This window comes from Hordeum vulgare, chromosome 5H, assembly GCF_904849725.1.
Source record: "Hordeum vulgare subsp. vulgare chromosome 5H, MorexV3_pseudomolecules_assembly, whole genome shotgun sequence".
In the NCBI taxonomy this organism is placed as follows: Eukaryota; Viridiplantae; Streptophyta; class Magnoliopsida; order Poales; family Poaceae; genus Hordeum; species Hordeum vulgare.
In genome coordinates, this window is record NC_058522.1 from 563,135,278 (window position 1) to 563,162,984 (window position 27,707).

The following is a 27,707-nucleotide window of genomic DNA, read 5'->3' on the forward strand; positions in this document are numbered from 1 at the left end:
TCATAACAACTAATTTATTAGACTCGAAGACCAACTTAAACCCTTATCTACATAGAAGGGAGCCACTAACGATATCCTTCTTGATGTCGGGGTCATGCTGCACATTCTTCAGCTGCATGATCCTTCCCGAAGTAAACTTCAGATCGACCATGCCAACATCAAGAACAGAAGCACTCACGCCAATCCCCATCTGTACGAACCTATGACCTGTGGCCTGGTAAGAAGAAAAAATTGAAATGCCAACACACACATGAATATTTACACCTGTGTCCATCCACCACTCAGTGGACTGACAAACTGAAAATGTAGTACATAATTACCGTACCCAGATGCATCACTATCATTGTTGACCACAATCATATTGACAAACTTTGGTTCCTGTCCTTGCTTCTTGAACTTCTTCAGGAGCTTGTAGGCCCAATGTTCCTCCGAACCACAAGTGAAGCATCCATCTTTCTTGTTGTCATTCTTGAAGGTCTTCTTACCCTTCTTGTTAAAGTTGGTATTCTGTTGGACACCTTTATTTCCCTTGAACTTGTGGGAGTTGTAACCCTTGTGTACCATATTGGCAACACAAGTTTCCTCGGTCCCTTTTCTGTGTGAGGCCTTTGATCTCGAGTTCTGCTCAACATTCAGATGACCGAAGACATCCTCAACTGAGAATTCTCGTCTCTGATGTTTCAGAGCTGTAGCAAAGTTCCTCCTAGAATTTGGGAGCTTAGCAATGATGCAACCCGCACTAAATTTGCCCGGTAAAACACACTTAAAAAGCTCAAGCTCCTTAACTATGCATTGTATCTCATGAGCTTGTCTAGTGAGAACGGTTCTCGACCATTTTCTAATCATGGAACTGCTCGATGGCATACAACTCGCTACCAACATCATTTGCGTAGAATTTAGATTGGAGCGCTTCCCACAGGTCCTTGGCAACCTGCATATGTAGATATGCATCGACCAACTTATCTTTGATATCACTAAGAACCGCTCCAAGGAAGATTTGTGGTGGCCTCCCTCAACGACTTCTCCTTATCAGGAGCAATCGTTCCCATGGGAGTAACACCAGCGACTCAGAACATGTTCATAGCTGTGAGCCATAAGGTGGTTTTGGCCTGCCAATGCTTAGAATATGTACCCATAAACGTTGATGCCGGCGCCATGGGCCAAAAATTACCTACATACTAGGGTTTTGGATTGTTATGTAAATAGGCAATTCTTTGGTTAAAGTAATCCAAGAATAAATTATGAGCATGACGTAAACAACACTGAGCACATACTAATATTGGATCATATTATCGCATGCCAGATAGATAGTAGAAACATCTACGTAGATCGGTAGCATGCAATATTGGTAGCATGGCTAAGACAGTAATAAGAAGGAGCGGGATAAGCGACGTATACCCTCTGTTAGGCAAGTTGGCTGTAGAAGCAGCGGCAGCGAAAGCCTCCTCGTCTGCCTTCTGATCAGTAGCGGCCTTCTCGGCAGTTGCACGTTTGGCATCGGTGGACATGGTGACGACGCGGACGTAGAAAATGCAGTGGACGTGGACGAATGACGGCCAGGAGTCGCACATGATTGCTCCCCAAAAACCTAATTGCAACTTACACGTACAGGATCCGGAGAGGTGGGGTTTCAGATGACTGCTCTCCCGTTAATTGTACAGGATCCGATGAACGGGATGGAGTCGCCGATAGTAGCAACAACAAAAGGAATGCCGGGGGCGTTGCGCGTGCAGCAGATGTGATATGCTCTCATAGCATCTAGGGTTGGCTAACGCCTCACATATATATGCGCGTCCGGATGGGGAGACGTGAGCTCTACTGACGTCCAAGTCGGCAACAGCCCACGATCCGACGTCTCAGATCGTGGCGCGTCCATTACGGACTCTCCGTTCCTGACCGGCGAAACTAAGCACATAGGTATGAGTTCGGCTCAATCCCGCATCCGCGGTGCGGCGCCACGCGTTGTGACGAGCCGTGACGAGGCGGGCGGCGGAGGAATGCGTGAGGGTCACTTCTCTTCTCAAGCTACAATAGCATGTGGAAGAGAATCCCTTATAACAAGGTCCAACTCCTCTCCAACATCCGGGGCGGTACTAAACTTTTCACTACCTCTAGTGTCAGAGCATCTACAGCCGGACCCCTCAAATGACCCATCATACGTCCGCAGACGTGCCCGATCACGGACCGTACAGGAGAGAGAAGGAAAAAAAAGATCCAACCGGACCCCTCATATCGTCCCTATATGCCCGGGCTGTCCGTGAACCCTCATATCCATCTCAAATATGGGAAGGATATGAGGGCTTGCGGACGCATCCGGGCGCGTCCGGTCAGTCCGCCACATAGGACGTGACCCTATCCCGGACCACCTTTTTCTTTTCTTTATTCATCCTTTTCTTTCTCTCCCTTCCTCTCTACCAATCACGTGCAAGTGACCGGACATATAAGAAAATGAGGAGTGTGGCTACGTGGACGGATAAATAAGTGACACGTCCGGTCACTGTTCGGGGGCGTCCGCGGACGTTTGAGTGTCCGAATTTGCAAGTCGTGACTGAAGGTGCTTTCATATAACCCACATAGGTTCTTGTAGATTTTTTTAAATTGTTAGATGGTCTCTAGGCCCACCTCATATTTCAACAGTGACATAATCCTACATGATGATGCACTCGAGCACATGTTGGATATGAGGAGGTCCACACGAGGAGTTCCGAACATGAACAAAGATTAGCAAGTTTCAACCTAGGACAAGTTCTTCTAATGCCAGTTTTACATGCGTGCAGATGGATACATAATTACATACATATATACCTAGATCAATCACATAACATTATGCGATTAATCTGCATATATGCTACCTCGACATGGTAGTCGGCATTGGATTGAAGCCTGATGCATATGAGTTTCATATGCTTGCAGTTGCAGCTGCAGAAAGCAGCACTAGTTGAGTACTATTCTTTTCCAGTCTAGCTGCAATCTGGCACTTACCGTGTCTGAATCTTCCTAATCTGAAGCATGCATCCGTATTACTTGCAGATCCCCATGAATGGGTGAATGGTCGAGCTCATCGGCAAATGGGAAGGCTACACTTGTTGGATCCTGCAGCTAGCATGTCAATCAAATTTGTTATCTCTTGTCAAGTCTCTCTAATCAGTCATAGACCATCAAGAGTGGAATTTATGTTTAATTAAGCTCACTGGTAGCTTAGCTAGCTTGCAACTAGAGAGAATATTTAATCATACGTAAGCGAGTGACACATACCCTTGCTCGACGATCAACATTTTAGATAAACAATATGCAGGGATAAAGGAGAATATTTGAGACGAAAGATCGCACCGAATAATTTATTTGCATGGAAAAGACAGCTGGGTTTTAAATTTTTGAAGGATCAGTATGAATAGAATAGTTGAACAACATGATATGTGTTGAGATCTTGCACAATTAGTGTGTAAAGCTTTATGAACGATCCATTAGTATTCAAATGGCCAGCATGTTTGCTCAATTTGCAGAAAGGAGATATATATGGAGAGAAAAAGGTAGGTACTGTTCATGTAGCTAGCTCACATAGATCTAGCCCATCATCCAAAGCACTGAAGCTTCCCAGTACTTGCAAATTCAACTACTAAATTTGCATGACAGCAGACATCTCCAGCTACATGCATGACCTAGAAAGGCATTGGTGGAAAATTAATAATCTACACCATGCATACGCCATTCCATGCATGCATTATAAAAGAAAATTCAACCTCATCTCTCTCGCCTCTATGCACAAGCACTAAGGCTAGTAACATTATTTATTTTGCTCTTTATCCCTATGTGTACCTAAGGTTACCTACTCATATGCATGAGACTGCCTAACTATATACTAGTTTTAACTTTGGTAAGGTAGAGAGAGAGGGAATTCTTCACCACCACTACGGCAAGACCAAGATGAGGCCAAGACTAGTAAGACCAACTTTTACTGATTGATCCCTTTCATCAATATTGACATAAAGTTGCACCTGCAGCCATACATGCACCTGAACACCCCAATACACAAGTGTTGCACATTTTGATAACCTCCAGCCAGCTCCAATCCACTGTTTTGTTTGGTTGCTGATGAACCAGTTGTCAAGAAGTGCAAGCCTTCCAAACAGTAGAGACATACAGTAACCGTCCATGATGCAGTCCACATCAGCTCCTAGGGTTTCCAACTTCCCTCATGCATGAAACGACCCATGCATTTCTCTCATCATCTCTCACTCCAGCTGACCACCTAAGGTACTAACCAAGCCAAGCTAGGCCGGCCACACCCATCCACCTCACATTCTTGCAAGCTAAGGAACTCTCTCTCATCTCTCTAAGGATCCCTTCCATATGTTTCATATCCCACATATGTATAATGCAAGCACACACCACCACTAAGACAAAATATAAATAAAGAAAGAACAAGGCTAGCTACCACCCTTGCCCTCCTTTTTATTCCACTCGCTTTCATTCCCCCCTGTCCCTCTCTTTCCCTTTCTTCCATCTCCTCCTCCCTCCCCCAGCCCTCGGCTCCCTGTGAGAAAAGAGGAGAGGAGAGGAGAGCTCCATTCTTGTGTGCAGAGAGAGCAGAGAGATCTATTGGCCCAGCTGCTAGTGGGTGGTGTTATTCTCCATCGATCCACCTTTAGCCCTCGCCATCCACCCTTGCTTGCACGATCCCCTCCCGGCCCTAAAGCACCTATATACCCCGCGCCTCTCTCCCGGCCCTCTCTCGCAAAGAAGCAAGGAGGAACAAACAAACCGAAAAGGAAGAAGCAGCCCCTCCAAGTAGGAAAAAGATCAAAAGAAACCAAATTCTATACCACACCACCACCACCATGGTCTTTTCTTCGGTTCCCCTCTACCATGATCCACCCAATTGGAACCAGAACCACAGCCAGCAGCAGCAGCAGCAGCAGCAGCAGGTGAATTGCTTTTTCTCTCTTATAGATAGATGGATGGCTTCTTTGTGAAAAAAGGGCAAAAAACCAGCTGGGGAAATGGAGAGGAGATATTCCTCTGCGCTCTTTTGCGAATTAAATCCCCTTCTTGAATATTCACACTCCCATGGCCTTTTAGTTGCAACTTTGCTAGTATTTGTGATTGTGATTAGTTTCCCTGCTTTGATTCTCTTGCTTTCCGTTTGTGTTTTGATTGTAAACCATGGTGCTTCCAGCAGCAGCAGCAGCAGCAGCTGAGCCACCATGCTGGCCAGATGTTTGCAAGCGGGGGCGGCGGGGGCGGGGTGGAGATGCACCACCACCAGCAACAGCAACATCAGCAGTACCAACAGCAGCAGCAGCACCACCACCAGCTGCGGCCGCCGATGCCGCCGCCCGGGGCGATGATGGCTCCGCGGCCGGACGGCATGGGTAGTGCGGTTGCTTTGAGCGGCGCAGGTGGTGGTGGTGGTGGTGGTGCCGGCGGAGGTCCGACTGGCGGCGCGGTGGTGCGGCCAGGGTCGATGACGGACCGAGCGCGGATGGCCAAGATCCCGCAGCCGGAGCCGGGGCTCAAGTGCCCGCGCTGCGAGTCCACCAACACCAAGTTCTGCTACTTCAACAACTACTCCCTCACGCAGCCCCGCCACTTCTGCAAGACCTGCCGCCGCTACTGGACCCGCGGCGGCACGCTCCGCAACGTCCCCGTCGGTGGCGGCTGCCGCCGCAACAAGCGCACCAAGTCCTCCAAGTCCTCGTCCTCCGCCGCGTCGGCTTCCGGTGGCGGGACGTCGTCGTCCACAACATCGTCCACTACCACCGCCGGGGGTGGCAACGGCAACGGCAGCAGCGCGGCCGCGGCGGCCGGGGTCATGATGTCGTCTCAGGGCCAGGGGCACGGGCAGATGCCATTCTTTGGCTCGTTGCACCCGTTGGGCGCCGGCAACGGGGATCACTATGGCACTGGTGCGTCGAGGCTAGGGTTTCCCGGGCTGGATCCGGTGGACTACCAGCTCGGCGCAGGCGGTGCCGCGGCCGCCGCCATGGGGCTGGAGCCGTGGCGGCTGCCGCAGATGCAGCAGTTCCCATTCTTCGGCCGCGCCGACGGCATGCATCAGCAGCAGCAGCAAATGGCTGGCCTATACCCGTTCGACACCGCTGACGCGTCCGGCTTCGCCGGAGAGATGATGGGCGTCGTCGGCGGATCCAAGCAGCAGGTGCCCGGATCGGCAGGGTTGATCACGCAGCTCGCGTCGGTGAAGATGGAAGACAACCCGCCGTCCAACAACGCTATGGCAGGCGCCGCCTCGGCCAGGGAGTTCCTCGGCCTCCCCGGCAACATCCAATTCTGGGGCGGCGGTAACAATGGCGCAGGCAGCAACGACAATGGAGGAAGTCACAGCAGCGGCACCGTCGCTCCAGGAGGCGCCGCCGGAGGAGGCGGCTGGGTGGATCATCTTCCCGGGTTCAACTCGTCATCGTCGGGCAACCTGCTGTGACTGGGAGGCCGACCGGCCGGTCACCATGGCCGCGTGCATGCATGCATGGTGGAATGGAGTTGATCGATCTCTCTGCAAAAAGGTAGCCCTATATATACAAGCTCCGAATTGAAGCTTAATTTTAGCCATGGCTTCCGATCGATCGAGAAAGAGAAAAGAAACAATGGGGTTGTGGTGGCGCATGCAAGATCATTGCCGATCGATCGATCGATCGAAATTAGTTTTATTCTACTGTCGAGTGAGTCCTAGCTATATCCCCATGCATGCTGTTCTTGTACCGTCTTAATTAGGTTCTTTCTTGGTAGTCCTATTGTTTAAGGTGGTGGGTTTTCTATATTATTGGATCTCCTTAATTCTCCGTTGTCATTGTAATGCACGTTAATTGGTACCAAGTTTACTAGTAGCTTGGGGCAATTAATGTGTTCGTGGTGGAAGGTTATATACTTATATAAATATATCTATGAGCTAGAATGTTTATGTGTAGATCGAGTTGGTTATATATTGGTGCAATTTTCATACACCATATATGTGAGTAGCTTGGAATGTTTCTACTCACTTATTTTTTATGTTCTTTGTCTATACGTTTGTGATTGTTTTAGTCCATAAGGAATGCATATGGTTGCAATTTCAATCAAGGTTTATATCATGAGGTCCATGTCTTTCATCCTTCGATTGGAAAAAAAAAATCAATATGATGAATTTAACTTACCATTTTGTTAGCATATAATAGTTTGCAAGTATTCCCTAGAAATTCAGTTTATATGTGCTCATTTACCAAATCTAGTCTTGTTCTTGGTAATTGAATTCTCTTATAAGGGCATGTATAGATGGATAGACAGGTGCACCCTATTGCTAAAACAGATTATTTACTAGGCTTGTAACCAAGCTATCTTCTGTTAAGTGTTAACCATCTTCTTTTATAGTTGCATATAGACATGTGTATATTTGCATGCATGAAACAATCTATACACATTGCAAGCACTGAATACAAGAACATTAGCCATCTAGGTTGATGTGGAGGGAAAGCATGCAAAGTAACTTCTGAAAGCTAGCTGCTAGAGTGGCAGCATTCCTAGCTAAATAGCCACACAATGATTGCAAATGCAAATACTTTCCTCTATATTTTAGCTAATTAAGGCAAAAGAGTGAATCATGTGTAAATCCCCGGAAGCTCTAGCTGGTTCCATTTCTCTTCTTTTGAGAGAGAGCATCACACTCACATACACATTGTTTTGATATAGTATATGCAGCAATAGTGCCAGTGATCATGATCAGTAGTAGAACTGAAGTAGTGTACTAGTACGAGTAATAGGAATAGTGACCCATGCATGCATGCATGGTCCTGATCTGCTCTCAGAGAAATGGTGTAGGTTCCTAGGTTTCCAAGCACTAATCTCCATTCAAGGCCTTTCTCCTGCCAATGTAATCATGCCATGTCCCCACAGTGCAGGCAGAGAAAGACATGAGTGAAGCTAGCAAGCGGCCAGTGATATATAGTGCAGCAGAGGGGCGGGGTGCATGGCTAGCAAGCAATCTCCTTAGTTGTGCTCAAAGAATCTGTTTGTTACGTTTCTTTTGCCGTCTTTAACTTTAGCTGGCTTCGTCGGTTTCGAGGAAGCAACTTTACATGTCTAGATGTTTGAAGCCAACCATTGACTGCCACATGAAAGTGTACGCGCGCATACCTGCTGAAACTGCATGCAGGTTTCATCTTTGGTGCACTTTTGAACTGTCTGCTCCGCTCTAGCATAACTCAATTTTATATATTCTCTTTTTTATTGAGAGACCAATTTTATATATTCTCCACCATCATAGATTCATAGGTACTTGATTTATGCAGCACTCCAAAATGCTTGAAATGCTAGGTTTGTCCTAGGTCAAACCTCTTTAACTTCAAGTGTGACCATGTATATAGAAAATATATTAACATGTACAACATCAAACATATATAGCATGCAAATAGATTTTATGATGAATCAATTGAAACTAATTTGGTGTTGTAGATGATCGTATATATTTTCAGTCAGCTTGGTCAAGCTTAAAAGTGTTCGAGTTAGGACAAACCTAGAACTTCAAGTATTTTGGTACAAAGGGAGGAGTAAGTAGTTGTATTATATTTGTCTCGTTGTTGAACATACAACCTGTATATCTCTCCCATGCACAATGCAACTTCTTTTAGACTTTTCAACCATAATGCAACTCCTAAATTTCCAATGATTTTTTCTTATGTTTCTCCTAATTAGAAATTCATTATTTTCATACGTAACAGGGTTTATTTAGAACTCAATAAATTATTATTTTTGCGGGAATAAATAGCAAACATTATTCTTGAAAAAGGGAAATGTAGAAATAAAATAAAAAGGTGTAACATTGACATTTTACCAATGCCTTAATTCTCATGCCCAACTCTAAAACGGCATAGTATTTTGAATCGGAGCGAGTACATATTACCAAAGGTTATAAAAGAAATTATGGTATGTCCACAAGTAGATAAAACGTAGTATTCCAAAAGAAGATACCATTGAGGTTCTTTTCAAAATTGTGTACCATGGCTGTACTTTTTTTTAATGTAACTAAGAGACTAGAAAAACTATGAGGTACATGCAATATTAAACTCTCTAGTTGCAAATGAAATAATATACTAGAAGCATTTTTTCCCACTAAATTTTAGTCTACTTCCATATATGTGTGTATGCTATTTCCTAATGGCTGAAAACTCCATTTTAAACATGCTAAGTATGCTTTGTAACTTCAATACAATAGCGGAATTACTGAAAAATGCTTCGAATGAGGAGTTCAAAATACTATGAGTCAACCGATGGGAAACATTAAAATGGTCTTTTCAAGTAGTGACTCTAAGTGGAGACTAAATTCACTTGTAAATCAAGTTCATATGTATACATTAGATTTAATTTTATATTTGGCCCACTAGTTCATTATCTCCCTACTTAATCCCCTTACTGTTGGATCTCTTCTTCATTAGTGCCATCCTTTTCCTTCTTCGGTGATTCGGTGATCATCATCACTGTTTAAATACACCGATCATCAAGTGTCCTTCACGATTTTTCATGAACCAGAGTCCTCTTTCGTCTCTCCTTATTTTAAGTTGGTTCCTAAAGCATCGCTGCTAGAGACAGCAACATCGGAGAAGTGCAAACATGGCTAAGAAGAGAAAAATGAGATCATCACGATAGATATGGATGAGGGCGGGGTCTCATTGGCACCACTAGCAAGTGGTGGGTGGCGAAATGCGTAGGAAGGCGACAACGCCATTATCATATCGAAGGAAACGACATATAAAGGGGAAAAAGAAAAGTAGCCACGGTGAAATCTACTTTGTAAAGCATGGACGTAAGCCTTACCGAAATCTGGAAAGGCAGGGAGTACAGTGTTAAGATAATCGTGCATATATGCAAATGTATGATGTCAGAATTTTCTTAGCGAAATCATGTAGGATGATAGCTGGCCCGTGAGAGAGAGAGACATATCGAGAGAAATTGGCATTTCCATGGATATAGGAGAAGATCACCACAAGAGATATCTTCCCTTATGCTTAATTTATGGTTTCTGAAACTTATTGTGTGGTACTTCTTTTACAAACATGATCATCATGTACATTTTGAACATAGCATTAAACGCTTAGTTACATGATTTCCAGTTAGCCTACAACTTCGTACTAAACCAACGACAAGTAATATGGATCGAAGGGAGTAGTACTTCCTATAAATGAAGGATAATTTATGTAGTTTGTCATGTTTTTGTTATTTCTCGAGATATTTTGGACAGTACTAGATGAGACATTATCTTCACTGCCACTATAGTACTTGCATAAGATTAACTACAAACGACCCCTCATACGCCCGCGAACGAGTCCGGTCAGTGACCGGACAGGAGAGAGAAGAAGAAAAATGACCCAACCGGACCCCTCATATCATCCTTATACGTCCGGGCTGTCCGCAAACCCTCATATCCATCTCAAATATGGAAAGGATATGAGGGCTCGCGAACGCGTCCAGACGCGTCCAATCAGTCTGCCATGTAGGATGACATTCAGACCATATTTTCTTTTTCTTTATTCATTTTTTTTCTCTCTTTCTTCTTTTTCATCAATCACGTGCAAGTGATCGGACATATGAGGAAGAAAATAAGGTATGTGGCTGCGTGAATAAACAAGGGATACACCCGTTCATTGACCGGACGCGTCCGCGGACGTTTAAAAAGTCATATTTGCTATGTCCGGCTGTGGATGCTCTAAATATATCAATCAATTGGCTCTTGTATTTAGTGCATATACACACCATTTAGTTATACTACATGCATCTACCGGCGGACGGCCAACAACCAACATGCTCGCAAATAGCCGTTTTCATGCTCAAATAGTTAGCTATTTTAGGGGATCGCACGATTAATCATGGCAGAGTCCGGGACTCTGGGACAGTAGCAAATACTAGGTTGATCGGTCATATACCTGTTACGTTAGTCAGCGAAGGTAAATAACGGAGTATAACCTAGCTATGCTGTCGCCGTGGTGAATATATGGAAGCTCAGCCCCACACACACACACACACACAGTCTCTCTCTTACCACCGTGCGTGTGTGTGTCTCGTTGTTTAGCTGTCGCTGTCTGAGGGAATCTGGGTTTTCGTCTGCTTTCGCGAAGCCCAATGCAGTCCACCCCCTCTTGGCGAGGGAATAAAGGAACCTGACCTCACCTTGACCCCATATGTTTATATGTTTGGATTTCACGTCATCCAGGTCATCTTTTCATTAAGACGCACAAATCAATCAACATGGTCCTGTTCACCACTGACCAAACTAACTAAATGTTCCCTCCGTTCTATAATATAAAAAGCGTTTTTACACTGTCAAAAACGCTTTTATATTATAATGAGCTGTCAAAAACACTCTTATCTTTACCTAATAATAATCTTTACCTAATAATAAAGAGGTTATCGCTTCCGTCGGAAAACCCACCGAGGTGATTTTACAAAAAAGCCCTTACTATTTATGACATTAAACTCGTAGTATATATTAAATATTTTTTTAAATACTCATATATTTTAAACCGTAACTCCAAATTTAACATGTTATACATGGAATTTGATTAGAAAAATATGTAGAATTTAAATATGATATTATTTTATCTGTTAAACGTTTAATAAAAATACTATCTAGGGTGCAATCTTAATAAATAAGTCATTATTCGTCTTTCTTTCATACCGGTACTCATCCGGGTTGGGAATAAACACGTCAACAAAATCAGGATTAGAGATGAAACTGAAGGTCAATTGACTGATTCTTTGTATGTATTAAATCTACATGCAAGCCGTATTAAAATAGAATACCTGTGAAATTTTAAACTGCATTTTTGTAGGATAAGACCATCTTTATTTGTGTCGTAACTACAAATTCTCAGATTATAGATCATTTTTAAAATTAAGAGCGTGTGGTATTTTTTTCTCCCGTTGCAACGCATGGGCCCTTTTGCTAGTAATAATAATAATAATAAGGAGGCTATCGCTTCCGTCGGAAAACCCACCGAGGTGATTTTACAAAAAAAACCTTACTGTTTATGACATTAAACTCGTAGTATATATTAAATATTTTTTTAAATACTCATATATTTTAAACCGTAACTCCAAATTTAACATGTTATACATGGAATTTGATTAGAAAAATATGTAGAATTTAAATATGATATTATTTTATCTGTTAAACGTTTAATAAAAATACTATCTAGGGTGCAATCTTAATAAATAAAGTCATTATTCGTCTTTCTTTCATACCGGTACTCATCCGGGTTGGGGATGAGCACGTCAACAAAATCAGGATTAGAGATGAAACTGAAGGTCACTTGACTGATTCTTTGTACGTATTAAATCTACATGCAAGCCGTGTTAAAATAGAAGACCTGTGAAATTTTGAACTGCATTTTTGTAGGATAAGACCATCTTTATTTGTATCGTAACTATAAATTCTCAAATTATAGACATTTTTTATAAATTAAGAGCGTGTGCCGTGTGGTATTTCTTTCTCCCGTTGCAACGCATGGGCCCTTTTGCTAGTATTATGAAATGGATGGAGTAACTAACAAGAAGGTCCAGTTACCTAATTGATTTTTTAGAATGGTCTTAATTGCAAACTTATTTTTCAACAGATTTTTGGTAAGTTTAATATTCTTCTCATAAAGTTTGCATAATATTCATAAATATTCTGGAACATGCGCGTTCTCGTGAAATTGGATGACCACAAGAAAAATGCTTAGATTTGACCAAAAGTGCAATCAGGACACAATAGAATATATCAGAAAACGAAATGGAATGTGGTTCTTTTTTCTATTAGAAAAATGCAAAAAGATACAGAACTTACGTGCACGGAATTTTAACGGGAAAGGGATGGCAACTTATATGGTGGAGAAAAGAATATGCATGTTCTCCTATTTTTGATCTGATTTAGTTAGCGGATGCTCTTTTTTCCAAGAAAAAACAAGCATCTGATTAAAGCATATGTGTAATGGATGTATTACCAAAACTAGTTACATCACTTCTAGTATTATTATAAACTTCATTCTTGACTTGACATTAGTGTCTTTATTGACCAGAAAATCTGATTTCTACTAGAACATGCATGTTTAGGAATTTAAGAATATTTTTTTGTGATGGATGAGAAAGTGAAAGTAGTTTTTTTTAGTTGTGAATGAAAAGTAGATATATGGTTGGTAACAGGTAACACATTTTGATCTTTTATTTCAACAGAATTTTATTTGTTTATCTTGATTTTGGCCCACCGTAAGTTTTATAGTAGTATTAGCTAGATGTTGAAAGCTCAAAACATCTAAATAGTTTTCATCAAGTTAACTACTAAAACATCTTGCATGCATGTAACTATCCGACACAAACCCATCTAATGAACATCATTAATGCATAGCACCCCGATTGCATATCATTAACAGTTTTTTAAAACACATCTAGATGCGGGATAAGTATTGCACATCTAAATCCTATACCATTGATCTGTGGGTATTTTATTTTTCTTTTACTTTTTTCTTTGTATGCTTGATTTAGTCATTTAGATGTGCAATATCGATGTCACATCTAGATGTGTCCTAGGCAAACCCTATCATTAATGTTATGTGATGGATATTCTTACTTCTACCAAACAATAGGCATCAGTGGCGCTGTGGCGGAGCTTTCCCTAGGGCCAAGGTGGGCTATGGACAACGCTAGAGAAATCATGTAAAATACCCTTTAACTGTTAGTCTAAAAATGACCCCTAAAAAACGGATAGTCTAAAATTTTGAAGGTGAAGAAAGTTTAAGCAGAATTTATCCCTTTATACCTATCAAGTCTGCTTAGCCTACTTTAAAAAATCTTTGCCAATCTCCACCACTGATAGGCATGTGAGTAAAATGCATTATTACATTTCTCATGTGATCATATAACATAATTTTTCCTCGCAAAAAATACCTTAATTTTGGACTAGACACAACAATCCCAATCTAACACCGTGGTGGTTCCTGTTCGTTGTCCCGACAACAAGTGATTGTATCCTCCATGTACAAATAGTAAGCAAGTACTTCCTCCGTTCCAAAATAGGTGTCTCAGTCTTAGTATAATTTTATTTTAGGACATGGGTTACTTTACTAATAGTTGTTTCTTTCTGGCATTTTCATGTGTTGTGCAATATTAACTACTCATGGAAACCTTTAAGAAAGGGTTTTATTTTGGTCTAAGTTGATAACTCGAAATCTCAGTTTGAGTTCTAGCTAGTGGATTTATATGTGGCATATAATTCGGCTTGTTTGGTGCACAAAAAATTGCATTTTTTTTGGACAATATATAATAATCAGCCTAGACTACAATCTTTACAGAAAAAAAAAGAAAGAAGGCAGACTACGATCTTGATCTTATAATTAATTTGCTAGAAAGAAAACAATACACTGTGTGCACCAATCTATCAGATCTAATCTTGGCTGCTCCATCGCTCGCTTTTTCCATGCATATGTTGAGATCTATATCGGGATGAATGGATGATGGGCTACTAGCCTCTCTAGCTTTCCACCGCTGTCGATCGGGGGCAACACTGCATGTACCCTAGTGCCGACATTTCTGATTTCTCTCTCGTGAAATTCCCAGCCACCAGCAACAGAACTTCAAAACCAGTAGGCATCCACCAATGCATTCGTCTCTCTTATCTCTCTCTCTCTCTCTCATCCATCCATTCATCCATGCACACACACACGCACGATCGATAGAGAGAGAGAGAGAGAAGGATTTTGGTGTGACGTTCAAATCGGAGATAGGTATAGCTAGCATGCATGCACAGGACACCAGGTCAGGGGTATCAGATTCCTGTGTCAGAGCGTACTACGAATCGCACGCATAGAGGAGAGGGGATCAAGCTGGAGGGAAAAAACGGCCCCGCAGCTTTAGCTTTATACACCCACCGAGTTTGTGAGCGCCTTTCTTTTTCTCTACGTCCACGGGGCCCTACCCTACACGCTACTCACCCAGTCATGTCCATGTAATCTGTGTAGGAGTGGTACCATTTACTTGTCGTAGCATATGGTACATTCATATGCTTGCATGGCTTCCTCTGTCTTTTTTATGCGCTGTGAAAAGTTGGCCACGGTGAAAGCACCAACAGTAGTTTTTATAGTTGCAATCGTGTCGCCTTGTATGCCTGCCTCTCTGTGCACATGAGTGTTGGCTCTGTGGTTGGGCTCACGTTGCATCACATGAGCACAATCATGCTGTGCATGTATGCATGGTCCAGTAAACCCCTTGCGTGCATGATGCAGCACATATTGCTGTACACAAGGATCCAATCTCCCTCTCTAACAGCTACCCTCAAGTACTATACTATATGTGTATGCATGAAAGCATGAGCGTATACATGCTGATTAATTAGTTGGTCCGCGGAAGGTGCCAAGGCACGTAGAGTATGCTCCATATTGTATGTTAATCAACGTCGATCTTGCAAAGCAGAGATCCCAATGCTGGATAGCTACACCCCAGGAAGAATCTGATTCCCTTTGGCCTCATATGTATGTACGTATGCAACAACCTATAAAATTATGCCCACAGGCTTAGCTACCTTGATTTCCATTCTTTCTGAGATTCTGGTCGTGTCGTGTGTCTATATCTAAGTACCAAAAAATCTAGATTGATTCAAAGGACAAACGGCCATACCATCCAAGCGAGGTAATCTCACCTTAAGTAAGTAAGAGTATATAATCACGTGGTTTACCATCCCACACACTGCTGCTCCGACACAAATGTTCCGACCTGATCTCATATCGTGTGGGATAACCTTCATTAACCTGCGCTGTTAATCTTTGCACCTACTTGATTGTTGGTGCTCACTTGCTTGTGTTATTTCTTATAGCAAAGTGCCTCTTTATTTGTCATCAGTAACAATTAAATCATCAACCAAAAGTGGTATATGCTACTTAATTGGTGGATCATCCGAAACCAAGTGGATGGAGGAGGGATCCACTAGCTAACAATTGCTCAGAGGTGATTTTCACAAACTCCCGCCTTGTGCTTTCTGAGAACATTCTTTATACATCGAAAAAGATGGGATGCCGAATTCCACATCCAACATAGTATGAATTACCTCTATATTATCTGAGTTAACAAAATGCCCAATTTGCAGCTAGCCTATAGAGTTCAGACAGAGGTAGGAGCAGGCTGAGTGGAGGTGCCCACACTTTGGCCATATGGGCGTGAGGGCGTCACACATCCAATCTTGTAAAGGATTACATTGTTATCCTGGATCACATCACCAATAGTACGGCATAGCAAATCATGATCAAAGGAGGCACCTACACCAAGTTCGACAGTACCTGGTGATGGGCTGATTTTGATTCATAAATAATTCAGCCACAACTAAAATTTAGTTACTTCGGTTTCATTTCACACAAAGGGCTAATTTTTTTTCTTGAGAATCAATCGAAACTCAGGCAAACCTTTCAGTATCTTGAATATTCGAAATTAATTTAATTTATGTATAATACTAAAATGACCGAATTACTTATTTTGTGCCTTCTAATACCAATCTTGATCTTATAGAACGACGACATGGGGCTGCTAAATTTCACCATCCAACATAGTACAAACTAGAAGGACTGGGCGCGCTTTGCTGCACCGTTAGGTTCAAAAACCTAATCACTCTGTTTCAAAATACAATGTATAATACTTTTTAAAATGTCGAATCTTTTAAATTTGGTTTAATTTGTAGATAAATATATCAAAATCCATAATATCGAATTGTTGTGATTAGATTCATCGTTAAATGAATTATCATATTTTTCATTTAATATTGCGGATGTCGATATTTTTGCTCTCAACTTGGTCGAAGTTGAAGAATTTGACTTTCCAAAAAATTAATATCCCTTATATTTTTAAACTAATAAAAAAATTTGTTTGATGTGTGGGGGAGATGACATAGTGTGTTTTATTTTTAATTAAAATTTGGTAATTTGATGGGCGTTTTGTGGTGTGATTCTATATTATAAGCTAACCAACCTTATATATGTGGGAAAATTTCTACATTGACGGCTGCATGTGCGAGATTGATATGTTTTTATAGGCCGTTGTTGTTGATTGATTTGAAAAACTGTTATTTTGATGAAAATCATAAGCCAAACCCATTAGGAAGCATAACACATTAGTCTAAATAATTGAATGAGAGAGTTTTAAGAATTATTGACCCGGTCAAAATCGGATGACCCGATTTAATTTAGAGCCTTGAAGACCTCTATTGAATGTGACTTATTAAAACTAAGAAGTATAGTGTTATAGACGTATAAATAAAATAATTAAATGAAAAAGCTTTGAGAAGTTGTTGATCAGGTCAAAATCGGGTGCCACAATATCAATTGAAGACCTCAATTGAATGTGGGATCACCAATTCTAAGGAGATTAGTGTTACAGTATTTTAAACATTTAACAAGCGCCCAATTTGCAGCTATATATCTTTGGAGTATGTACAATGGTAGCTAGTAGGCTGTGTTGAGGTGCCGACACTTCTCCCATGTGGGGGTCATACATCCAATCTAGATCACATTTCACAGTGACAATAAAGCCTCCCATTGGTATCCTGGATCATATCACCAATAATACCACGTAGCAAATCATCATCAAAGGAGGTGTTTAGACCAGTTTTCTACTAGACATACGGACTTATTACAGGCTGGTTTTACTTGGGTAGACGAAACCTTGGCAGGGACCTAACCCATGCATGGTGCACTTTATTTGGGTAGCCGTAATCTTGGAAAAGACCTAACCCTAACTATCTGCAAGGCATACGGACTTATTTTTACAGGCTAGTTTTATGATATTGTGTGGAGGAATTATAGGTGAAATTCAAGCGGGGCCACAGAGAAACTTAAGGGTAATTAGTGGAGGCGAAGAGAGTGAGGCATTTTGGCTTCCGACCATCTGCTCCTCAGGTGAACGTAAAGTAAAAATATACTAAAAATATTCAAACAAATCCGATTTTTTTGGCATGGAAGATGCTTAGGTGTGTGAGGTTCACTCCAAAGTGAAGCTCATTTGGATATCTGAGTAGCTTTTGACAAAAAAAATAAGGGTCTCGGAAACAGTTCACTATTCATCTATTGTTCTCGTCCAATTTGCCTTGTTTGCTGAGAGCTACTCGTACGTTCAAATAATTTAAAATTTAAAACGTATCTAACGCACCAAATCTTGTACAATGCAAGAAAAGGGTTTTTTTGATATTTTTTTAACTATTTTTTTACCAGAGGTGCAGATGAGTCTCGGCTCAGAAATGGGTATTCGAGGAGAGGACACATACCGCAGTAAGTTCCTGCCGTAACTGCTATAGTTTGGTTGTAAGTTTGATGTTTTCCAGTTACTGTCCCTTCAACATGCATGCTTCGTGCAGTTGCACCGTTGCGTGAGATTCATTCATCGACGTCCGTGTTCCATTTCCTCATGTAGTCTTACTTGCACACCCATAGGCCACGTACCATCGTCGCTTGGCTAAAGACAACCGTATGCATGCATGGCCCCTCCCCGTCTGTATGCGTTGAGTCACGATCTGTTGGCGACTGTTCAGGATAAGACATGCACACGCATACAGATGCGACCAAAGCACACAATTTCGTACGTAGACCTAGGTACGTGCGCGCGTTCCCAGGTGGATGGAGGACTCGTTTGTCGCGCGGCACTCGGAGCACCTGCTGGCAGCCCAGATTATTCCCCGTAGGTACGTCGACCCCTGCATGCGTCTGTCCAGTCCCGGCCCGGCCGTGCGTACGTCGACGATACTGGCAGCAAGTCCAACGACGTCCGTTGCTGCAGGTGCAGGACGAGCTCAACTGAACTCTCGGCCGTCTTCCAACGGCTTCAGTCCGACGTACGTACGCTACGCACGCACATCTTCCGAAGTGACAGATACGATTGACATGTTCATTCTACTACGTACGTACGTATACGTACGAGCTAGCGTCTTTATGCATGCCGCTGTCAGACATGCGTAGCGATAATCATGGGACCGATCGACGAGGCCGGGATAGCTAGCTAGGCAGGCACGTACTGTACGTATAGCTTTGGCGCCGTCCCGTCGCTGCCACGGCCGGGCCGGTGAGCAGCGAGCTGACGACACTGACAGCGGAATCTCTCTCGGACGTCGCGCATCATCATCAGCACACACGCTCTCCCGTCTCGGCCACATGTACGTACGTACGAGACGAGACGCTGCGTGGTCGATCGATGGCTTTAGTCGTGGTCGAGGATGCGTCAATGAGAAGCCTCCCTCGCCCCGGCCCCACCGGTCACAGATTCGGATCGTCCCTGTCGACTCTCGCCTCGCCTCGTATCACAATCATATCCGGCCACCGCCCGGCGATAACGCGCGGGGTCGATGTCAGGCGTGTGGCCGCCAGCCAGCATCTCTGTACCGTCGTCATGCTTATCATGCATGCGCCTTTAATCAGTCGGTCTCTCTGCGCCCCCTTTTTTCCATGGGGGCGTCGTCGTTCGATGGGGCAGCGTGTGGCCACCCGCGTATGTACGTACGTACGCTGGGTGGCTGGCTGCGTCGTCGTGGGTCAATCAGGCGCTCGTGCCGGACACGGAACGGCCGCCTACGTAGTGCATGCATGGTAGGCGACGCGCCATCAGGTCGAGCTATAGGCTATAGGCTAGAGCGCGCGACGTGCCGTCTTCCAGCACGCCACGCCGTGCCCCGATCGGGATTGCTGGGGTCGGCGTCGCGCACGTCGCCGCGCCGCCGTCCACAGTGCGCTAGGGTCGCGCGTACGGTGGTGCTGGGTGGTGGCGCTGCCGCCTACGTTGCACCGGGAATCTTTGGGGGAAGCAACGCGGGCGCTTCCCAATCGCACACCAACACCGTCGTTTCAATTATCGCCCCTTTTTGCTAAATCTCAGTTACTTCCTCTATAGTCCGAAATTACTTGTTGCATAAATGATTGAATGAATGAATAAATGGATAAATTATTAAAAATACATCTAGATGAATTCACTTTCAAGAAAAGTATTTTCAGACCAAGGGAATAGTTTCCAGACATGTTACGTTGCAGCGTGCCGGGTGTACGTGAGGCGCCGTCTTCCACCATGGCGGCGCGCGCCGAAAACGTAAGCACATCAGGGTAGGCTGGCCGGTCGGCGTCGCGCACGTTGTTATACTGTCTATATCAGGGTGCGCACGTTGTTCCACCATGGCCTGGGCCTGGGCCTGGACGCATCGTAAGTTTCATTTGTCAAGCCTGGAAATCTTTCGGTCCGGCGCCGCCGTATCAACATCGGGTCGCCTGCGACGCACGAACGCCGGAAACGACATGGCTGTGCCCGGCGATGGGGTTCTCCGGTGGGCGCCTGTGCCTGCTCCGCTGCGTTGTGTTGCACCAGCAGGTGTACATGGCTGGGATGTGGCCTCATTTTCAGCAAACTCAGGCTCCGGAGACACATGTAAATCACCCAGGGTACTAGTACTAGTATCTGCATAGCAAGTTCAGTGCAACATGTCAGTTCACAACAGAGCAAGTCGTCGGGGCAGACGAACCATACAACGCAGCAAATGTCACCAAATCAACGAGCACATAACGGTTTCGGAAACCTCGATTCACCAAAGCTTATGGTTGGTCCCACGAAATGCACAAAACCAGCAGAAACCTCATGATAAGTCGGTAATCACGGCTTTGACCCGCGCCGCAAACATGGTCGTGCACCGAATGCGGCTGCCACAGTTTGCTACTTGAAGAACCGCCCCGCCTCACTTCTCGGCGGTTTCAGCACATCTACAATTTGGGATGAAAACCTGTTAGACTAACACTACTAGAGCGCACCCGGCAGGAGTGAATGCCAAACATAAACCCTCTGCACTACTGCATATTCACAGATATGAGTTGCCTGAACCTCTCATCAAGATATTCAACCCTGAATTTACAAGGCAGCTCCAAAGGCACATTTAACTTTTCTATTTGTCCATTCCCCCCCCCCCCCCCCCCCCCCCCCCCCCCACACACACACACACACGAGGTCTCTCTGGATGGTGAAGATAGCACCATCGACATGTCGCGAGCGGCCTAGTGGTTGGCCCTTATCGTGGACAAGCGGATCTAGTAGAAAGCGATGATAACTATACGCGCTCATGTCATCCTTTGAGATGATGTCAGGAACCAACAAATCCCGCGGGTGGACACAGTACATGAGCTAAGCCTCCATATACATGTGGTGAAATGGATGACACCAGTGGACGGCAGCTGGCTAGGTAACCTCTTTATGGTCCTCAATTATCTGTCCCCAGGCTGAAGCAGCGACATGAACGGTGGTATTGCATGCACATATATTTCTAGGAATTTCAGATGAAAGAAACATGAATTCTTTGTTTACGGTGATGGATTAAACTCTACAAGATAGCTGGGTTGTTATGTGGGTAAGCTACTTCCACAGTTGCACCTATATCTGTATGGTCAGGCAACTTAAAGTCGGCCCAACAAAAAACTAAGTAGCAGAATCGCCACCAAATACGAAGCTAGAAATCAAGAAATAGATATACTGTCTATATCAATAATCACTTTCTTGTTCCAAAATTTTGGTGAAGCTACTATACAAGGACAGTCTGAAAGTGAAAAGATAGGATTGCCAATACAAATGGTCCTTAGTACTACTATCCATATGCCTACTTTTTCATAAGATCTTGAAAGCATCAAGAATAAGTTTCTTAATACCTATGAAACCATGAGTTGCAATTGAAGTGATCAATCTAGTGTACTCTAGCTTCTGAACAATACATGCTTGAACATAGCTCAACGATAAATTAACTAGTAGGTAATACTCCCTCTGTACCTAAATACTTGTAGTTGCGGAGAACTAGTCTAGTTCTCCCCAACTACAATTATTTAGGTACAGAGGGAGTAGATGAATTACACTAACACCAGGTAGCATATTTTCTCCAGAAGAAATGAAATTCTAACTACCGTAATGGCAACAGTGACATAGATGAGCACATGGCTCAATTCAAAGATAAGCCTTGTGGATATAGATGTCTATACAGAAATGTTATTGCTAAAGGAGTATGCCGAAGGTGGCTCGTAATCAACTGAGAGCAACTTTTAGATGATTGGTTAGAGTCACAAGACGCTTTGATGGCTAAACTTTATGTCTGTCAATAAAAGCAAGTCATCTTTAGAGGTTGGCAACATCTCCGCTACCGGAATAAAAGATAGAAACGTACCTCATCTTCCTAAGAACAACGGACATCTCCTCACACTTCTTCTTGGCTCTCTTGTGTGTGCCTATCTTTTTCTTGGCTACCGTCAGTGCACGTTTATCTTTTCCAACCTTCAGAAGCTCGGTGACATGCTTTTCATATGGCGCGAATCGAGCAACTTCCCTGATCAAGTTCCTACCAAAATGGACCCACTTGGTAATTTTCTGAAACGAGAAAGAGTACCAATTATAGAATGTTACTAGGCTGTCATTCTCAATAATCTCATCACAGAATTGCACTAGCATTATTGACTGAAACTTTTAACATAGGTGATAATTGCACATAATTCACAATAAAATGTGAGGTCTGATAATACACACAAGACTAAACACAAACGGTAACATCATACTTGAGCAAGAATATACAGTTATGCACCCATAGACAACAGACACCGATCTTGCAGGGTGTAAATAAACTGTCAGGAACTGACAACTTCTGCATATGCATTAGGTTATATAGCGTACAATGGTGAAACAGAGGGTTATATGGTCACCACACACATCATTGCTTGTCTCGCTAATTTTGACAGCATCAACCAAGAAGCAGGCAATATCGCCACGCCTGCAGCAGCTAAACCATACATTCTTTTGGGTTTTGCAGGAAAGCTAAAAGACAGATTGGCGTGAAAATTTCCAGGAAAACAATTTCCACATGTTTATGTTCATCAAATCACGTCAATAGATAACTCCAATAATTGCACGATCCCTACACGCAGTTTCACCGTTATGACATGCACATCAACAGATGCACTCTAGGATTTGACCAGCTTCAGTGTTATTTCACCCTCTCTGAAGAAAGTTTCCACTCGTGTTTCAATTCTCACACACCTAATGTAGAGAAGTAAGCAGCTTTAACATTAAGAACTGATCAGATTGCGGAAGCAGAATACTCACCCCTTTACATATCGGACGGGCGTGGGCGGGAGCTCGAGCTTGGTGACAACGTGCCCCTTACTGATCCCCACGAACAGCCCTGTCCTCAGCGGCGTCAGCAGCATTCAGCACCCATAAACTTCCCTGATGAAGTTCTGAACAAAATGGACACTCTTGGTAATTTTCTGAAATGAGAAAAAAGAAAGTACCAGTTTGTAGAATCTTACTACTAGGCTGTCATTCTCAATAATCTCATTACAGAATTGCATTCTCCCACCATAGACTGAAACTTCTAACATATGTAATAACTGCACAGAATTTACAGTGAAATCTGAGGCCTGGAGATAACACACACACAAGAACTAAACTCAAATGGTAACATCAGACTTCAGCAAGAATATACAGTTATGCACCCATAGAGAATACACGCCACAATATTGTGTGTAAATAAAGTATCAAGGACTGACAACTTGTTTGTTTCCATCACTTCATATAGCATGTAATGGTTAACCGAGAAAGCTATATGGCCACCAAGCACATCGTTGCTTGTCTCACACTCTCACTAATTTTGACAACATCCACCAAGAAGGAGGTAAACCAAAATCACCGCGCCCGCAGCAGCTAAACGACACATTCTCTTGTTTTTGCAGGGAAGTTAAAAAAACAGATTGGTGTGGAAATTTTCAGGAAACGCATTGTCACATGTCTATGTCGCTCAAGTCACATCAACAGATAATTCCAACAATTGGCTAATTGCACGATCCCTACACGCAGTTTCACCGTTACGAACATGCACATCAACAGACGCACTCTAGGATTTGACTAGCTTCAGCGTTTTTCCACGCTCTCTGAAGAACTGAATTTCTAGTCGCGTTTCAGTTTTCACACGCCTAATGGTAGTGCATACATACAGTAAGCAAATTGGGGAAAAGAAGCGAACAAATTCCGGGAGCATGAAACTCACCCTTTGCGCCCGGACGGGCGGGCGGGATCTCGCGCTTGGTGACGCCGGCCTTGTTTATCCCCACGAAGAGCCCAGTCTTCGGCGGCGCCGGCACCATCTCAACTCCCCTGCACTGCACGGAGCCCAAACCCCAAAATGGATCACGTAAGAGGAAAAGAAGACGCAAGAGCAATGTCGCACGAAGGAAGTCGGGGTCGCCTTCACCTGTAGAGCTCTCGCCGGGGAGGTGGTGCAACGGCGACGGCGACGGCTGCGGCGGCGGTGGGGTTGAGGAGAGGCCGCGAGTTCGTGGGCTGTGGAGACACTCAGGTCTGTTGAAAAGCGTGTAATGGACCGCCCAGTCGTCTTACGGTCGTTCGTTAGGTTCATTTTTTTTTCACTTCTCTTATATTTTCAAATATTTGTAATATATAGGAGTATGTTTCAAAATTATTTTACTACAAAATTTGAAAACATTTACCACACTTTTATAAATTTTCATCAAAATACTTTTTGTTCATACAGTTTTAAAAACAGATCATACAATTCAGAAAACAAAATATTTGTGATTTTACTATTAAATTATATTCACAACAATGTAATTTTTTGTTGTTGCATAAATTGTCAAAGAAAATGCTGCCATTATTTCTACCAATTTACAAAATGTTCACACATTTAAAATTGTGTTTCATGACGTTTTAAAAAAGGCAATACAATAGAAAAACTTGGTCGCAAAAATTAAGAAAATGTTCATAACTTATAAACAATATTCGTGTCATTTTCAAAAAATCATAAAACTTTTAGAAAGACGTTCAATATGTGTTTCGAAATGTGCACTGTGTAGTAAAGAATGCTCCATGTCCAATTACAAATGCTCAATGGTAAAAAAAAGTTACACATGTATTTGGATAAGTACTCAGCGTGTATTTGAAACATGTTCAAAGTGTATATGAAAAATAGTCAACAAGCATGTGAAACATGGTCAATGTGTACTCAATAAAAAGTGGACGTGTATTTCAAAAATGAAAAATAAAAAAGCAAAAACTAAAGGGAAAAATTATGAAAAAAAACAAAAATGTTGAAAACCCGATAGAGAAAAGCACAAAGAATAAAAATACGGAAATATACAAAACCTTCCTAAATCCAGCCAAACCGCTGCGAACAATGGTCAGAAGATTACAAAACTGTTTTTTGAACTGGCTTGTGTCTTGCAGCAAGCAAGATATAGCAATGGAGCTTTACTTAGGGGTTATTGAAAATGGGGTCCACTATGTTTTTTTGAAATGGGATGGAGTCCACTATTCCATGCGTGTCCTCCTGTCACGCGCATAGGGCACGGCTTGGTGACCAAACGACCATGCTGGTTGCGCGGGAAGTTAAATTGGCCGGTGACCCATGTACTAAGTGAATTACAGTAAGGTTTCATTTTTGTATGAATATTTCGTCGTGGTTTTTGAGTCGTTTTTTAGAGGATACCACAAGCATTTCAAAAGATCTTTAAGAATTCCAAGAAATATATTACCTTCGTCCCCAAAATGCATGTATTAGATTTTTCTAGATACGAATGTATCTCACACTAAAGCGTGACTAGATACATATATATTTCTGTTCAAAAAAATTCATCTATAATTAAACTAATTTAAGACACGAATTTTAAGACGGGGAGTATTCTTGAATTGATAAATTGGTACAAAATATTAAAAAATGTTGGTTTTTTAAAATGATCACAAAATACAAAAAACTCTAATATAAATAAAGGTTTCTGAATTTTACAAAATGTTTTACAAGTTCTACAAATTAAAATCACCATGTTTCAATAGTTTCATTGAATTAAAGAAATTCATGATTTTTAAAAATGACGTTTATTAAAAATGTTCCTGAAGTTTTCAAGATTATGAAAATTGTTCATGATTTAAAAATGTTTACAAACTATAATTTTTTTTGATTTTTTATGAAAACTTGCTAATTCTTACAGATATTAAGGAATTGAAAATTGAAAATATTTTTAAGAAGGAGAAGATAATTGAGAAGGGGGGTGGATAAACATACAACAAAAGAATTGTGCAAAGAACGATAAAACCGACAGAGAAATCATAGTAAAAGAAAAATTAGTAACTTTCTAGGACCTTCCTAAACCGAAGGAAAGAAAGAATAAGGCCACCTCTTTCTTATTGTGAGTCAATAAACTACTTCGATCTCGAGCCTCCTTAATTACTCCTACATGATAAAGAAGGTTTCCGTTCACAAAAATGAAGTGTTCCACATGATGCCAAGCAAGAAGGTATCTTCCTCGAGATAGTCACCAAGCAAGATCATACCACTTGGAGGAATCCGGCCCACAACAGACTCACACCCACCAAGGGTCCATGAAGAAACAAGCATGCATGCATATCCCACCATGGCTTACGCGGTTACACCCACGTAGTGTTGGCCACATTCGGAGTAGATTTTCATGAAGTATGAGATCTCCTTGCCTTCACAATTTTATTGATTTCTTCACACGATTTGGATACTCGCAAACACATCTGATCAATCTAGAAGGCACCACCTTTCAAAAGGTAATAGATAGGGTTGTTAATAATAAACTACTTGCCCTTGTGTTTCAAAAGATAAACGCCTCATCACTCAAACACTCTCTCACAGATTTTGTCTTTGGGAATGGAAGGGAGTTTGGGTGAAAACTCAAAAGCAATGATGTGACTAGAAATCAAGGTATCAATGGTTGGAGTGGAACACCTTTTAAATCAGCATGGGGAGTGAAAGTTCTCTATCAGAAATACGGATGTGAAATCTATTTAATTTAAGAGACAATGGTGGAGTGGCTGGGAATATAATTGACCTATTGTGTTGGACTCTTCCTTATGGTAATCATCATTCTGAGCGAAGAGTGAACCGAGGAATAGAAAATATTGGTGCTCAGATATAATAAAAAATAAAATGAATGATTCATACGAAGAGTAGGGAAATGAACCTGAAAATTACATGCATAAGGCGAGATTATTGCACAATACTACCTGCAAGAAGTTCATGCTAAAATAGAATGCAAAAATAATACTATTTCAGTAAAAAGCCAATATCACTATAAGAAAACTTATTGCAAGACCATGGAAGAAGTGATGAATTTTAGATTCGTTTGGCCTTTTATCCATTGACAATTTACGACACAAAGTGTTGAGAGTATATGTAGCCATCAAACTTATTGGATGTTCTTCTATGTTCAGCTACATGAATGCCCCTTCCACTACCGGACTAGAGGCCTATGCTGATGGCCTCCAACCGTCGGCATAGGGCAGAAGGCCATCGGCATAGAGCCATCGGCAATGCAAACGTCGACATATCTGGGTGGGGCCGTCGACGAACAAAGGTTGTCGGCATATGGGTCTATGCCGACGGTTTCCGTACAATCGTCGGGATAGTTTCTTCGTCGGCAATCGCGTACGCACGACGTTGGTTGACGGCACCGTCACCACACTCTGCCCAATGGTAGGTGTCCACGTGGCACCTGTATGCTGATGGCTTGACCGTCGGCATACAGGTACCACGTGGATGTCTCTGGTGTGCCCTGGCCCATAGATATGTCGACGGTTTGGCCGTCGGCATATCGGTGCCATGTGGACGGCTCTCGTGCGACCTGGCTAGTATATATGCCGACGGCGAGGCCTTTAGCATACCTTAAAACTATGCCGGTGGC

General features: G+C 42.7%; 1 protein-coding gene and 1 long non-coding RNA gene across 6 annotated transcripts; one reads left to right on the plus strand and one right to left on the minus strand.

Moving 5' to 3' along the window:
• Positions 1-4,496: 4,496 nt before the first annotated feature.
• LOC123399244 (dof zinc finger protein DOF2.4) lies at positions 4,497-6,922 on the plus strand. Of its 3 annotated transcripts, none has more exons than XM_045093666.1 (2): positions 4,497-4,925; positions 5,177-6,922. In XM_045093666.1, exons 1-2 carry the CDS (start codon positions 4,839-4,841, stop codon positions 6,437-6,439), a joined length of 1,350 nt encoding a protein of 449 aa, XP_044949601.1. In that variant the 5' UTR covers positions 4,497-4,838; the 3' UTR covers positions 6,440-6,922. The 3 variants fall into 3 exon arrangements, with proteins under 3 accessions (XP_044949601.1, XP_044949602.1, XP_044949603.1); XM_045093667.1 differs by having other exon boundaries at positions 5,180-6,922; XM_045093668.1 differs by having other exon boundaries at positions 5,183-6,922.
• Positions 6,923-19,883: 12,961 nt separating this feature from the next.
• LOC123399247 lies at positions 19,884-24,312 on the minus strand. 3 transcript variants are annotated; one of them, XR_006610343.1, is made up of 6 exons: positions 24,242-24,312; positions 24,038-24,149; positions 23,301-23,381; positions 23,095-23,228; positions 22,166-22,365; positions 19,884-20,726 (listed from the first exon to the last, which is right to left on the minus strand). It is a non-coding gene; the product is annotated as an uncharacterized LOC123399247 (long non-coding RNA). The 3 variants fall into 3 exon arrangements; XR_006610344.1 differs by lacking the exon at positions 23,301-23,381; XR_006610342.1 differs by having other exon boundaries at positions 23,095-23,381.
• Between the last annotated feature and the right edge of the window lie 3,395 nt (positions 24,313-27,707).